Source organism: Conger conger, chromosome 6 (assembly GCF_963514075.1).
Source record: "Conger conger chromosome 6, fConCon1.1, whole genome shotgun sequence".
Lineage (NCBI taxonomy): Eukaryota > Metazoa > Chordata > Actinopteri > Anguilliformes > Congridae > Conger > Conger conger.
In genome coordinates, this window is record NC_083765.1 from 27041547 (window position 1) to 27056411 (window position 14865).

At 42.5% G+C, this 14865-nt stretch overlaps 3 protein-coding genes across 3 annotated transcripts in view; 1 reads left to right on the plus strand and 2 right to left on the minus strand.

Moving 5' to 3' along the window:
* The first annotated feature begins 567 nt into the window (after window positions 1-567).
* On the plus strand, window positions 568-5440 carry ufsp2 (ufm1-specific peptidase 2). The gene is made up of 12 exons (XM_061245629.1): window positions 568-703; window positions 969-1047; window positions 1531-1714; window positions 1852-1915; window positions 2053-2207; window positions 2487-2679; window positions 2877-3023; window positions 3591-3755; window positions 3981-4105; window positions 4250-4326; window positions 4560-4684; window positions 5238-5440. The coding sequence occupies exons 1-12, from the start codon at window positions 701-703 to the stop codon at window positions 5322-5324; spliced, it is 1404 nt and encodes a 467-aa protein (XP_061101613.1). The 5' UTR covers window positions 568-700; the 3' UTR covers window positions 5325-5440.
* On the minus strand, window positions 5432-8185 carry ankrd37 (ankyrin repeat domain 37). The gene is made up of 4 exons (XM_061245630.1): window positions 8051-8185; window positions 7472-7624; window positions 7036-7127; window positions 5432-6717 (listed from the first exon to the last, which is right to left on the minus strand). The coding sequence occupies exons 1-4, from the start codon at window positions 8075-8077 to the stop codon at window positions 6507-6509; spliced, it is 483 nt and encodes a 160-aa protein (XP_061101614.1). The 5' UTR covers window positions 8078-8185; the 3' UTR covers window positions 5432-6506.
* A 3812-nt stretch (window positions 8186-11997) lies between these two features.
* The window catches only part of LOC133131221 (sorting nexin-25-like), a 29273-nt gene continuing 26405 nt past the window's right edge, over window positions 11998-14865 (minus strand). The window contains exons 18-19 of the mRNA XM_061246473.1: window positions 14735-14835; window positions 11998-13173 (exon numbers count right to left, since the gene is read on the minus strand). Coding sequence (XP_061102457.1) covers window positions 13108-13173; window positions 14735-14835 — 167 coding nt within the window. The 3' untranslated portion in view covers window positions 11998-13107. The remainder of the gene's footprint in view (window positions 13174-14734; window positions 14836-14865) is intronic.

Consider the following 14865-nt stretch of genomic DNA (forward strand, 5'->3'; position numbering starts at 1 on the left):
TTCTGTAACAGTGGTTTAGAATGAATATGGTATGTCTCAGTTTTAATATTTCCTTTTTCATTTTGAAATATATTCGCTTGAAGCTGGTAGTATGTGCAAATATAGGCATATTGCGGCACATATTTAAGGAGAAAAATCAGCCAGAAAATGTTACGGATCCCTTTAAAGATTGCTATACAACGCGTGCTGTGAAGAGGAGAGGCAAAGTAGTATTTTTCTTTTCCATGATTTAACGTATTGGCGATACTGTCGATTTAGTAATTCAAACGTAAATACATTACTACGTGACTTGAAAATGTTTCAATGGTTTTAGTTGGATTTAAAACACCCCTCTTCAAATGGGAACAGTAAGTAGGCTACACAGTGCATTGTGGTAATTGTAGTCTTTCTGAATTAGCTTTTCTAGTACTGGTTATAATAAGAAAAGGCATATAGATTTATATTCTTTTGTGCGTGCTCACTCATATTCTAAAAATAGACCTCAGATTTAAATTACTTCGCTGTCTATGTTGCAATTAGGCTATAGACTGTAATGCGCGTTTCTGTCACGGAAGTATGACAGTGACTGGGATACAATTTCAACTGCGCCTGCGCAAAGCCACGTAAGAATTGACAGCTGGAAATATGTCTGCGCCCTAAGAGATGATAATTCCTAAACAATTTCATTTGCAAAGACGAAAACAGACGACCAGCACTGAGAATGGTAGGTTTTTTACAGTCACCTTATAACCGAACAGTTTATTGCAGCCTCCAGTTCTTGGCGATAGGATCTGTTAGTACTTTAAATACTTAAATGTTAAAATACTTTTTAAATGTAAGTTCTACAATAGCTTGCCATTCTGCATGCATTGACATCGGCAGCATGATGCTACACGGGGCATTTCGTGTAGGAACACAAGCTGGACTCAGTAGGCTACCCATGAGCATACATTTAAGGATTTTGTCTTATCGCTTCAAAACGTTTTCAGGTTGTGGTAGACGTCGGTTCCATGGTTTTCCGCTTGAGAGGGGGTTTGGAGCTCACGTGTCAGCTGGACAGCGCTGATGGTATTTATCGAGCCTGCAATTATTTCCACTCATTGTATTGTCATTACTTTTAGTTCTTATAATTGTATAGCGTCCTTAGGAATTATAGTTCCTGTACAGAAGAGTATATCCGGCCATTAAAAACCTCGGATGAGGTTTGTTGGATGTGGTCTTAACCATCTCAACGCATCCAACACGGTCCGTTGCGTGTTGGATGTTCGTAAACAAAGCACCTTTGCAATGTATTACATTGTAATTATTTTTAAAAAAAGGTTTTGGATTAATGTGCGTTTGTGTATAGTTACATTGGTTGTGTTTATTATTATTATTATTATTATTATTATTATTATTATTATTATTATTATACATTCAAACAATGGTGAAATATAAACCCAAAGGAAATAAGTAGTGTCCTTAGTTGAATTGATCCAAACTTACAAACAGCTGTGCTTTTTACCTGATGTACCATGTTTAAAAAATTGTGTGTACACTTTTTCATTGCAGGGCCAAGTGTACAGCAAACTCTGTCAGGCGCATTTAAGCGTCTCTGCGCCAAAGTTCGGTCTGAGAGCCTGGTGTTCTGCATTCGGAACAGCCCCCTTTTAATTTGGCCCAACAAAGGGGTCCACATAATTCCAGATGACGTGAAAGAAAGCACCCCCTGCAAAGATATACAACAACACATTCAGTATGTAACATACCAAGCTACACATTCAGTTTGTAACTTACCAAAGAATACATTCAGTATATAACATATAAGTTCTAAAGTGCCTCTTTGAGATTGTATTTTTTCTACAGCCTTTAACACTAGCACTCATCTTCTAGGGCAGAGGAAAATGACAGTGGCAAAAAATCATCTAAAAAGAAAGACAGGAAGAGTGCCACCACAGTGAGTGTCCCCTCGCCTGATACCACTTTCTTTTCATCTTGTAGTCTGTCCTGTGTGTGTGTGTGTGTGTGCGTGTGTGTGTATGTGTGTGCGTGTGTGCATGCACACAGATGTGTATATATTTTTCTCACTCTCAGTGTGTGATCAACCTGGACCTGATGATGGAGGTAACTGAGCCCAGTCGCCTGTCAGCCACCGTTCTCACCAGAAGAAATCAGAAGCAGCACTTTGTGCGCATGACGCTGCCCATGGACTGCGTCGCGTCTGTTCAAATGGAGGAGACTATCGGAGTGTGAGTGAGGCTCCACACCCCCATACATATACATCTCACCTGCACAGCTGCCACTCTGGATAAAAAAACAAATCCTTCCAGAAGTTATGCTTGGGGGTTTTTTTATTCTCTTTCTGTAATTAGCATTTATCCAAGGAATGCATATAAGACAGTTCTGACTTTCTACCCTGTAGCACAGATTCAGAGTCATTGAACAGTTGTTAAGCTACTTCACTCCCTCTAGATCTTGAGTGTATTTCTAACCACGCAGCTGCCATCGCCTGTATTGTGGACTTGCAGTGTCTCTGGGCTCCTGGTGGGGGCGCTGTGTGATCAGCTGGCAGACATGGAGAGGATGGTCCTGCAGCACATGAAGGGGACGGCCCTGCTCCTGCCACAGCCCTTGCACTTCCTGCTGCCGGAGCCTGCTGGCCTGGTCACTGTGGTGTACCCCGCTGGGGTACCAGACAGCCGACTGGAGCTCAACAGGAAGGTACAGTGCCTCCACACGGCTTAAATTCTCTGATTGTTACCGGACTCAGACAGTGTTGTGTCACATTGGTTTATTTAAATGTTTCACTGCTTAGCTGTGATGTGAATAGTACAAACACAAATTCCCAGTTTTGAAATAGCTGCGTTTTGAAGCAGTGGATTTTTAACACACTTTTAAGTCTCGCGCTCCTCCTTTAGGAACTGCACAGCAGGTTTGAGCTGCCAGATGACAGACCCTGCTTCAGGAGGGCCAACGCCTTCCATTTTCCAGACGAGCCCTACAAAGATGGCTACCTCAGAAATCCCCACACTGCCCTCAATCTCCCCAACATGGAGAGTGCCAAGGTCAGTGTGCTCCCTCCTTCCTGTCCCCTCATTACTCCAAATCCACATTGGTTACCAGGCGCAAATAATAAATAAATAAATTTTTATTTAGTTGACGCTAGTTTTAGTAGATTTTTAGTTGATCAGAAACAACTTACAGTTGACTGGACTAAGCAGTGGACATCCCCCTTTGGAGCGATGCAGGGTACAGCTGTGCGGATCTTATGGTGCCTACACCAGGGCTTGAACCACCAACCTTCCGGGTCCTAGTCATGTACCTTAGCCACTAGGCTACGGCCGCACCAGTGGATCAGTGCTTTGAATATCAGTGTGCATTTGGCCTGCAACAAATTTTTTGAGAACTATATAATGATATGCTTTTAAACTGTACTCTAATCATAAACCATGCTAGACATTTGAAGATAAGTACATAATACAGATATTACACATTAACTGGATTAAAGCTTGTGAAACGTACCATTTTAAACCTCCCGAGATTGGTATAATAAAAAAACTGCTTGCCATGTATATACCAAGTTCCATAACTGCGGTAGAGGATAGTCTCATATTTTGGCCTTTCTTTATTAGCCGTACGTGGTACAGGGGGTGTACAGCTACCACCACTACATGCAGGACCACATGGACGACAATGGCTGGGGCTGTGCATACCGATCCCTGCAGACCATCTGCTCCTGGTTCCAGCAACAGGGATATGTCGATCGGGATGTGCCCTCCCATAAAGAGATCCAGCAGGTAAGAGCCACCTGACCCAGCCACTTGCACCTGACCCAGCCACTCACACGTTGAGATCCAGCAGGTAGATTAGTGTAGTCCCCTATATGAAAAGTCATCAGGTAAACACTAACTGACCCAGCAGGTACTGAGCCACCACACAACCACACTGTGTTCTAGAGGAGTTTCTATACCAACAGTCCCATTTAATCATAATGCACTTTAATTCTGTGCTGTGCCACACAGGCCCTGGTGGATGTTGGGGACAAACCCGCCCCCTTCGTGGGGTCACGCCAGTGGATCGGTTCCATCGAAGTTCAGGCCGTGCTCGACAAGCTTCTGGGCGTCACGTCAAAGATTCTGTTTGTGAGGTGCACTGTGCTGCTCTGTACTTCCTCATTATCCCTGCATTAGGCATGCCCTGTTTCCTGTGCTGTGCTGTAGGGATGTGCATTTGGGTCTGTTGTGTTTTGAATCCAAACGTGCTGAGTGATAATCACCAATATTTCTCAAAGTCAAGGGTCAGACCTGGCATCCAAAGGGAGGGAACTGGCCACCCACTTCCAGACAGAAGGCACGCCCGTAATGATCGGTGAGTAAAGCTCAGTGTGTAGAAGGAGAGGTTTTTAATTCAAGACTGCACCTCTTAAGGGGCAATTAGCAGCGTTCTTTAGCATGTCTGTCAGCTACAGTAAGTAATGGTAAACTTCCTTGGTATAGCACTCTTTCATGCTGTACAGCACTGTTTGCTGTACAGTTATGGAATACCAAAAATAAAACCTTTAAAAATGTTTGTTCCTACGTGTTATTTCTCCTCCCTTCCAGGAGGGGGCGTCCTGGCGCACACCATCCTGGGAGTGCTGTGGAGTGAGACTACAGGGCAGATCAAGTTCCTTATCCTGGATCCACACTACACTGGGGGAGAGGACCTACAGGTCATCACAGACAAGGTATGGATCGACACGTCATCTCAGACAAGGTATGGGTGTGCCTACAGGTCCTGGTGGGACAGGAGGGCATGGGTGGAGTTGTTTCAAATAGCCTGTCTGGTGAAATCTCCACTTTTGCAAAAACATTTTCACTTTAATATTCTTATGAAATCTACCTCTCGTTACTGCCAAAAAAGGCCAGATTTCAATGGGCACGCGTGTGTGGGATATGCATGTGACCTTGAACCTAATGATATTACACAGATGTCTTAATAATCAATCATCAGAGATCAAGCGGTATGAAACAGCAGATAGAACCAGAAAATACACGCGCCCAAAAACTGGGACGGGTGCCAAACAGAAGAGTGGGCTGAATAAAATGAGTCCGCACACTGCATATGCTGCCTATGATCATAGATTTATTAATGCTGAAATGTAACTGCAGTCTGATAGAGAGCCACTAGGATGAAAATGTTACTTCTATTGAGGGTATAAAGTAGGCCTTGACTTTGCCTCTCATATTTCAGCATTAATGTGTGGATGAGTCATACTGCTTCCTGTTTTCCTTCCCCAGGGCTGGTGCGGATGGAAAGGCCCTGAGTTCTGGGATCAGAATGCCTACTATAACATGTGCCTGCCCCAGAGACCAAAGACCATATAACCAGTTGCTGTCTGCTCATTGTAATTCAACTATTAAGGGTACTAATTTAATGTCACTTGCAAACTTGTAAATAAATGTGAAAGATTCAGAAAATAAAGTCACAACGCTTATAAAAATGTGTAACATTTTATTTCAAATATTTAACAGGTGTGTAACTTGTATGCATACTCATTTTCACAATATGCACAATGTTGTATAATGTCCCAGACAGGCTCTGCCATGTGTTGCTATTTTAAATAATTTTGTTTTCCAAGGATAATGTTAATATATATGGCTTGGCATTCTAAAACCATAAACTCTGAATTGTGTGGATCTATGCAATTAGCTTGGGCTCATTAAGTTCCACATGGACACAGACTAGTCTGAAGCAAGGTCTTTCTCACAAAATTATCTTCACAGAAGATACACAAGAAAGCTTTCCACATTGCACACACTGTAGGTCTATGCTTGTGTCTGCATAGAGAACTTCAGAAATATGGGCAGCATAACGTCCACTACAGAGGGTGACGTCACCAGCCAGCAGCTAGAATAAGAGTCTTATTAGTCCCCTTAGCTGGAGACCTTGTATTTACGCACAGCCAGGCTGATCATGACCAGCTGTAAAATCCCTGTACAGCACTGACTCTCATTGGCTTCAGTGGTGAATCTCTAGCCAGTGGCATTTCAGCATAGCCCCCCCTGTATTGAAGTCTTAAGGGTTTTGTGGGAAGATTGAACCTTCTTGTACTTGGCTGAGGCTATGGGAAAGAGAGCTTCTCTCACTCACTGTGCATCTTTCAAACTCCACCAACCACAGGGAGATTATTGCAGGTGCGCCCCCTTGTGGGGGGGAGGGGGGGAGGGGGGTGAATGAACTGAATCTGAGTCTTTTCTCCTGTGGTGTTGGGAGTCTGCCACCAGAGTGCTAAACATGGATTATTTTCCTCACACACAGGTTGGGATTAGGGGAGTACAGGACTAGGGCCACTTATCCCCACTGATCGCTGTGAGTAATCACCTAGTTTCATAAACACATGTTGATGGACAGTTTTAGTGCAGAACACGGAAGAAACCCTGCTGATGTGAACTTTGAGAGGATGTGGGATTTCAATCCACCAGTCTGCACAGAGCACCTCTCTTAAAGCAGTACCACTGCTGCATGTGAGTGAAGCGTGTGCTTGGTACTATTCATCCACTCTGACATCACCAGTCGCACGTTCTCTTCCCGTCCGGGGTCACCCCGAAATCACAGCTCCGCTTCCGTCCCACCACTGCTCCGCTTGCCCTGGCCATCTCCAGGGAATCGCGCTTCAAGTGCCTGTTCATCCTGAGAGTGCTGAGGAATTTGCCACATTCCTGGTACCCGCACGACCAGGCCAAGTCTTCCGCTGTCTTGCCATCATTGTTACAAATTCTGCCCCAAGAAAAGAAATGCAGCAATTAGAAAATAATGCCAACATTGAGTGTAGAAGTTTCAGAGCTTAAAATTATTGAATCGTCCCTCTCCTAATGTAAGATGATGCTTGAGAGAGAAGTTAAAAATAAATGCAAAATAGCCATGTCAACCCCCCAGCAAACATGCATGCACAGGCCAGCTGGAGGACAAAAATGTCTGGATTGATACGGCATAACGTCCCTCCCCACGCATGCGTGCGCGCGCGTGCACACGTGCACACACACACACACACACACACACAGCATTTCTTCATTAAAAGCAGGTAGGAGTACTCACTCTAGTTGTGCATCGTTGGCAATCAGGACGCTGATGCATTCGCGACTTCCTGCCCTCGCGGCTTTATGAGTGGGCGTCTCTCCGGAACAATCCTGGAGCATTACATTACATTACATTACATTACATTGTGTAGGTTATATATTACATTACATTACAATGCAATATGGATGGAATGTCCCCAGAAACACATCATTATACAGCACTTACAAATGAATTCACATTAAAGCTTTTGACCATTTGAATAACAAATACATTTTACATTATGTCATAAGCCTCGTGAAACATTTGATATTTATAAGACATTAATTTCCTAATTGCATATTTCAGTTACATTTACACATTACATTTAGGCACTTTTTCCAGAGGGGCTAACACGTTCTTTTGTATACAATCCATTAGTCAGTTGCCCCCCCTTCCCTGCTTGCTAAGAACATACCTGCTGGTTAGCATCAGCTCCTGTCTGCAAAAGCCACAGCAAGCAGAACGCTTGCCCCCCGCACGCGGCCAAATGTGCAGGAGACTGTCCCGAAGCATCACCGGTTGAGTTGACAGCACATCCGGCCTCGAGCAGGTTACTCAAACAGTCCAGCTGAGGAGATGGAAATATATTAATAAATGTCAGGGAAGCCATTACGTTGTTGATGGTGTGCAGCTCATCAAAGTTGAGTATTGGAACGAAAACGAATTCGCTTTTCTTCACAATAGCTTATGTATGTAACTAGGTGACAGCACATGAGTAATGCGCGACAAATAATGAATGTTTCATTAATGAAGTCACATCTTCGAGATAATCACATGCAACTCCTCGTTAACATAATCGCATTTGTTCACAGATCCTGTCTGTGCCTTCTATAATCAAAATGCATATATAAAATGATGCTGCAGTTCAAACTGAATACCCCTGAGTTAACTACTAAAAGAAGTAACGTGCGTATTTATGCAATGTTTCACCGTGACACTTTATAATAAGAATTAAAGGTGAAAAGTGGATAGACTGTAATGAACGTAGCCGTACCTGTGAATCGGAGTCCAGCAAAAACATGTCGAGATTTTATCAAAATAACCCTTGTTGGTTTAAAGTAAATGACTGGGGCAGCGATGTACCTTCTAGATCCTCACTGCACTCTTTGCCATACACTAAACAAAGCGCACGTACCCTACTACTGCCAGTGGAACACGTGACATTTTGACCCGCCCAGCCAGTTTCTAAATGCAACACTGTGCTCCCAAGGCTTCAGCACGTAGTACCCGGCTGACGGTTTGCTGGCGGTTTGCAGGCGGAGAACGAGAGCTGTGCGAAACCACACGTACGCACTGGCGGAGGGCTGTGCTGTCAGTCTGAGGGAAATAAGGAAGAAAGTCTCCGCTCTTCTACTTTCAGCGCCTTAGCGGTCCCGTATCAATGATTAATTTTAGACGTTTGTCTGGTATGCGCGTTTCTGATAGATGACTAGCTTAATTATAAAACTAATACGCGGTTGGAGCACTTTAAACTATTGGTCTACTATCCGGCAGTAGCCACGTTCTTTTGATGTTTAGGCTACAGGACAATGTGATACTTATGTAAAGTTTGAAAATATGTACCATATGTTCACACGTTATATAACGTTAAATTAAAATTCCATAAAATATGCACACACAACCACAGACCAATTTCTGTGAAAGTTAGAGATAGCCAATAGGCTATGAATTATTTACTGACCTTACTTAAATGTATGAGTAAAGATTGACGGAGGCTACCCTGTCAGAGTAAAATAGTGAAATGTGCTCCATCAGAACCGATTTAAAGCGGGATATTTTTGTCGCCTGTTTATTTACATGTATTCTGTATTTCTTTTTCGCTTTTAATTGCAAGCCTCCTCTTACTTGTAGTTATCAGGGTGGTTTCGTAACCTGGCAACAGTAAACTCGTTAACCTCATCCCTCCTATGTGCACGGGAACAAGAACTCCGTATACTTTGACATTACAAAACGACGCTTCCTAGACAATACGAGTCACAGCACAAATGAAACAAAATGTCCTAATAAACAGCTTAAAATTGGAGACACTGATAAATGAAGTTTAATAAAAGCTTGTGTACATTAATTTGTGAACTGTACAAGAGTTTAATTATTTCCTTAAAAGTACACCCCAGGTAATTTCATGGGCTTTGATAGCACCTGGATGTTAATGGGAGGGGGGAAGCTTTCAAGCCACATGGTTCAGACATACCTCCAAAGCTACAGAGGCAAAGCAGCAGGTATGCTGTTGTTGTGCCAAAAAGTGTATCATCCCCCAGATACTAGAGATGGCCTGTAGTGTAATGGTTAAGGTACATGGCTGGTTGTTCGATCCCCAGTGTAGCCACAATAAGATCCACACAGCCGTTGGGCCCTTGAGCAAGGCCCTTAACCCTGCATTGGTCCGGGGAAGGATTGTCTCCTGCTTGGTCTAAATCAACAGTACGTGGCTTTGGCTAAAAGTGTCAGCCAAATGATATGTAATGTAATGTACTTACAGGGAGAGGGAGCACTCCAGGTATGCGCTGCATCATCTGCTGCTCGTGTCAGCACAGCCTGACATGCACAGGCACTCTGCCACATCCTCCCAGTTCATTAGAACATAATTCAAATGCAGCAGCACTATCAAATAATAGAATGTGCTGGGTCACAGTAACTGGCAGTCCACGTCTGAGACTCCAAATCTTCACAGGTCACCAGCAAAAGCAAGCTTTCACTCATGACATACAGTCTCCTGGCAACTAGATGCTTATTTTTCTTCAGAGAACACCTCTGAACACACAACATATTGAACCATGAGGTGGATGGGCTACAGCAACGGAAGGCCAAAAAGTTGAAAAAATAAGTTTAATAAATACCTAATAAAGTGGTCTCTCAATGTGCTATAATCTGAACAACTTATCAACTCATATTGTTGGGAATGGAAAAGTAAACATGTAACACTGGTTTAAATTTATTATTCAAGAGAGCATCTGCCATAGGCTACAGCAGGGTGGAATCCAGAACACAGCCCAAAGGCACTGCATGTGTTAAACTGCCTGGCCACCAGCAGTAACTGTAGTTTGAACGGTGCCAGAAAGTAGGAGATATTAACGTTTACCTGCGTGTGTGTATGTATATGTATGTGTGTGTATATATATATATATATATATATATATATATAAAAAAGAAAAATGAAACATGAAACATGAGGTCATTTAAATGGGAAGTGTCACCATGGAAACAGGGATCCACTTGCATAAAAAGTTCATACTTGGTGTATGAGTGGTGATCATACCTGCTTGTTTTGTCTTATATGGAAATACAGTTTAGCAAGTAGATGTTTTGCAAGAAACAGTTTCAGGATGTGACATGCTAAGTGCGGTGCACAAGCCTTTGGGCAAAACAGACCAAATCACATGAACAAAACTGAAACCGAATGAAAGGCACAGTTAAAATGGTGTTTTTTTCATGTTTACAGTAGCTCCACCTGCACAAGTAGCTAACACAGATGGATTCCACCCAGAGGAGGATGTGCGGTCAGTGCTAACAGAAATGACCTATATTGGCCACTCTCAGTACTGACTGATCCCATCCTCTTGGATAGGTTTCCTCTTTCAGTCAGAGGAGTTCTAGCCGGGGTACATAATGAGGCAAAACATTATGACCAGTCACAGATTAAGTGAATAATGCTGATTATCTCATAACAATGGTGCATGTCAAGATCTGGGATATATTAGACGGTAAGCTAATGTTGGATGCAGGAGAAATGGGAAGCCATTAAGATCTTAAGAGCGACTTTGATCGTTACGGGCAGACTACTGGGTTGGAGCATCTCCGAAACTCGGAAGGCTTGTGGGGAGCTCCCGGTCGGCAGAGGTCCTATTGACAGTGGTCCAAGGACAGACAGACCACATACTGGTAACAGGGTGTCCACCGTCGAAAGTGCCTACAATGGGCAGGCGAGTGTCGGAACCGGACCTTGGAGCAATGGTAGATTGGTCGCTTGGTCCAATGGGTCCCGTTTTCTTTCATATCATGTGACGGGCAGATACGCGTTTTCTGTTTACCTGAGAAAGAGATGGCACCAGGATGCACTGTGGGAAGAAGACAAGCCAGTGGAGGTAGTGTGATGCTCTGATAGAGTCCATGCCTTGGTGGATCAGAGCACATGGAGGACCAACCACGCATTAGGCAGGTAGTCATAATGCTTTGGCTCATCGGTGTATATTACATTACATTACAGGCATTTAGCCATTTAGCCTGTAATGTAATGACGTACACTTTGTTGTACGTCACTCTTATCCAGAGAGACGTACAACAAAGTGCATACGTTGCGGTGGTCCACAAGGTGCACTGCTGTAAGTTTAGAAAAATATTATTGTTCTGCCATGCCCTGTCCATGAATGAAATTAAAATGTATGAGCCATAAGCAGTTTGAGTCGAGCAGATAATCACCCTCATGAAGGCGAGCACTGCATAACCGAGCCAAAACATGCTGATGCCCATTTTCTGTGGTAGACAAAGCCCAGAGCACAGTAGTGTTTGTTCATGGAGCTTTATATTGGTTATGTCAGTTCTGTTTTGTATGTAGAGGTAATCTCTTTTGCACTGTAGAAATTAGTTCTATCCTGCATATGTTTTAGATACAACAGCATGCTTTTGATCCTATTGATCTACTGAAAGAACTGAGCTTGATACTAGGCCATTAATAAGCATCAATATATCTTTGATTAAGAGATGTTACATACCACATAAATCTTTTTTGCGTGTCAAATAGATAAATTACATGAAATTTACTCTGTCCTTCGGTTATTTTAAGATTTTAGGAATAAGAATTGCAAGGAAGAAAAAAACACAATAGAAAGGACTGAGTTCATTCTCAATTTCCTTATCTGTCCTGAACACTATCCCCGATATCATAGGGTGTGCCATTTCAGTACTTCATCAAGTGCAACCCCTAAATAACAGTGACCACGGCAGTTATATTCACCTGCAATTTATTGCTTATAAATACTCTATTCTATTCTTTGGTAAAAATAAAAATCTACTTCTATTCAACAGTTAAAGAGTCACAATTACCTTTACATAAAGTATTGCACAATCAAGCCATTTAATGGACACAAAAACAAAACAAAACAAAAAGAAAACCAAGGAATGTTCACTTTTTTGTTTGTCTTCTTGTCAACCAAAGTACAATGTTCACCATTCCATAACTATTCACATAAATAAATAAGACCTTCAAAGAGTCCGTAATGATGGCCGGCTCCCTGCTACAGAAACTGGCAGTTACAACTGGTTACCCTTCACCCCCCGTTTCAATAAATAACAGGGGAAATTTTAAAAGAAAAGACAAATGGTTTAAGAAAATTTCTGTCCCATTTTCCAATGGCATGTTATCAAGTACGTTCAGATAAGTTGTGCATCAGGAATGAAAACAAAATAAAGACGATTGCGCCAAGGGCCGCTAAGGCCAGATTCAATTGCACAGCACTTTGTCTTCACATGAACAAAAAAGACCAAAAAACTCATTTTGGGAACATGTGCTTTTGCATTTGGCAGATGTTAAAGTGTACTCAAAATGACACATTGAAATGGAGAAAACACATGTAACCAAAATTAAGGGTAGAACACACAGCAGTCTGACTGAATCTGCTTCTAAGTTTGCTCCTCTACAATAGTGTGTAAATCATGTCATATGTCAGCTAATACACATATTAATTCCAGAACTGTATAGGGTTGTCAGTGTCTAAGCAAATTAATATAAATTTCCTTCACCTTTTCTGTCTGTGCGCCTATGTGAATTAATTAGACAAGAACTACAATTCTCTAGTGTGCCTATTTTTACATTTGGTAATTTAATACACATCTTCTGCATTGTCTATCTCGCTTGCGTAATGTGCCAATAAAGATTGGCAGGAAATTTTCATTCATAGTGTGTCTGGCTTTTGGTCTTTGTCAGTTATACTAGCTTTGTCTCCGACACTCTGGGCTGAGGGGACAACATCTTCGCTGAGTGTTAGCTTTTTATCTGAGAGGTAACTGAGGTGTTGTCCCTGGTCTGGCATTCAGGGTTTCGGGGTGCCTCAGGGGTCACACTTGGTCCACCGCCACGGCCAGTTCAGGACACAGCTCTCTCAGTGTCATCTCCAGCAAAATCTGCACAAGCACACAGGAAAGAGTCACCATTTATCACAGACTGAGAGACTTCATAGAAACCATAGAATGGTGACTCGCTCATTTGAACCAATCACTGTCTTTTGCTGGGGACAGGAGAACCTTTCGGTTGGTTCAAACAAGTCAATGAATGGCATCACTAGGTCACAATTTTGTTCTTTCATCTGAACTGGGTATGATAAGCCCCAGGATGTAAAAACAATCTACACAATACAATTAACGTTTCAAATGTTAGGTACATATACTAATGTTTGTCCCATACAGCAAAATGTTCAGTGTTAAATCAGCTCTAACAGATATGGTTCCTACTGGACTCATATGTACTCTGTTGGAGTTCAATTAACACTGGACATTTTGCCGTGCATGTGCTATACATTTCAATCCCTCTATTCTCTCTGCAGACAGCTGCATAACAGACTATTGACGCACATAGTGGCATTTACTGTGAGACTGCTTGGCTATTAAATGGTATTATCTAGCTCAGAAATGTCAAGTTAAATACTGGACTCTGAAGAATGATGATTCACTCCAATCGCTGCAATCCATGCTCACAGTTGTGTGCTCTGCAACACTCTAGTTTGTGTAATATATCCTGTGTATTATTTCTGTGCATTTTCACAGTAACTAAGTCATTAATACAGTAAAATTACAGTGAATTAGAAGTTATTCATATAGGTGTAATAATGGTGTAGTTTCCAAAAAAACATGCTTTGATTTACCTCAATGTAAATAAACATTGTCTGTGAACCACAGTACAAATGCCACACCATAGAGTGCAGGTTCAAGATGAGGCGAGGTGCATCATATAATGTTTAAACAGTAAAAAAGGGGTCTGAAATCTAATGGTAACATGCACAGCAATAAACACGCACTCTGGCATGAATCCTGCAATGTGCTCCTCCCTAAAATAATGTTTTGCTTGGATTCAGATATGCAGAGGATTTCACACTACAGCTGGACAGAAAAGGGTTATGCTCCCTGTCGCCACCAGGTGGCAGGATGGGTGCAGAAATTGCGACCGAAACAACTTTAATGGCACCATAGTCCTGGTCTTTCCTCAGAAAACCCAAGTGTAATGTTTACAAACATAAAATCCTAAATTTTGGATTAAATGTTTAATCCAATGCAATTTTGACCGTGCAATGTTATGCATATATTGTAGAAGATATGAAAACTAAATTACAAACCATTATAAAGTATGAAACATATTTTGGGATATATTAAAATCCAACATGTTACCATGTTGACATGCTGTAAATGACTTATGTGCAGCCTGTGTGTGTGTGTGTGTGTGTGTGTGTGTGTGTGTGTGCGTGCATAATTGTAAGCTCATTTATATGAATAACTGAAACCGTCCTTCCCTGAGTGATGGCAGTTACATGTAGTGTGTGCTGCTGGCACTGGCACGGCCAGCATTACATTTCAGCTTCTTCAGCCCCCCGTGGCCTCTTCAGAAATGGTATGCTCCAGGGACTCTGCAGCTAAGCACTCACACCAGTGGCACCAATCAGAAGCAGTGGGATGGGCTATGTGCTTCACTCACATATAGGAGGTGCTTGTTGGCGCTGGACTCCTGGAAGGCATTGAAGATCTTGATGATGCCATAGCGGGCATTCTGCTGTCCTACCAGGTTCTGGAGCGCATCTGTAGGGGGTGGGGGGGGGGGGACCACAC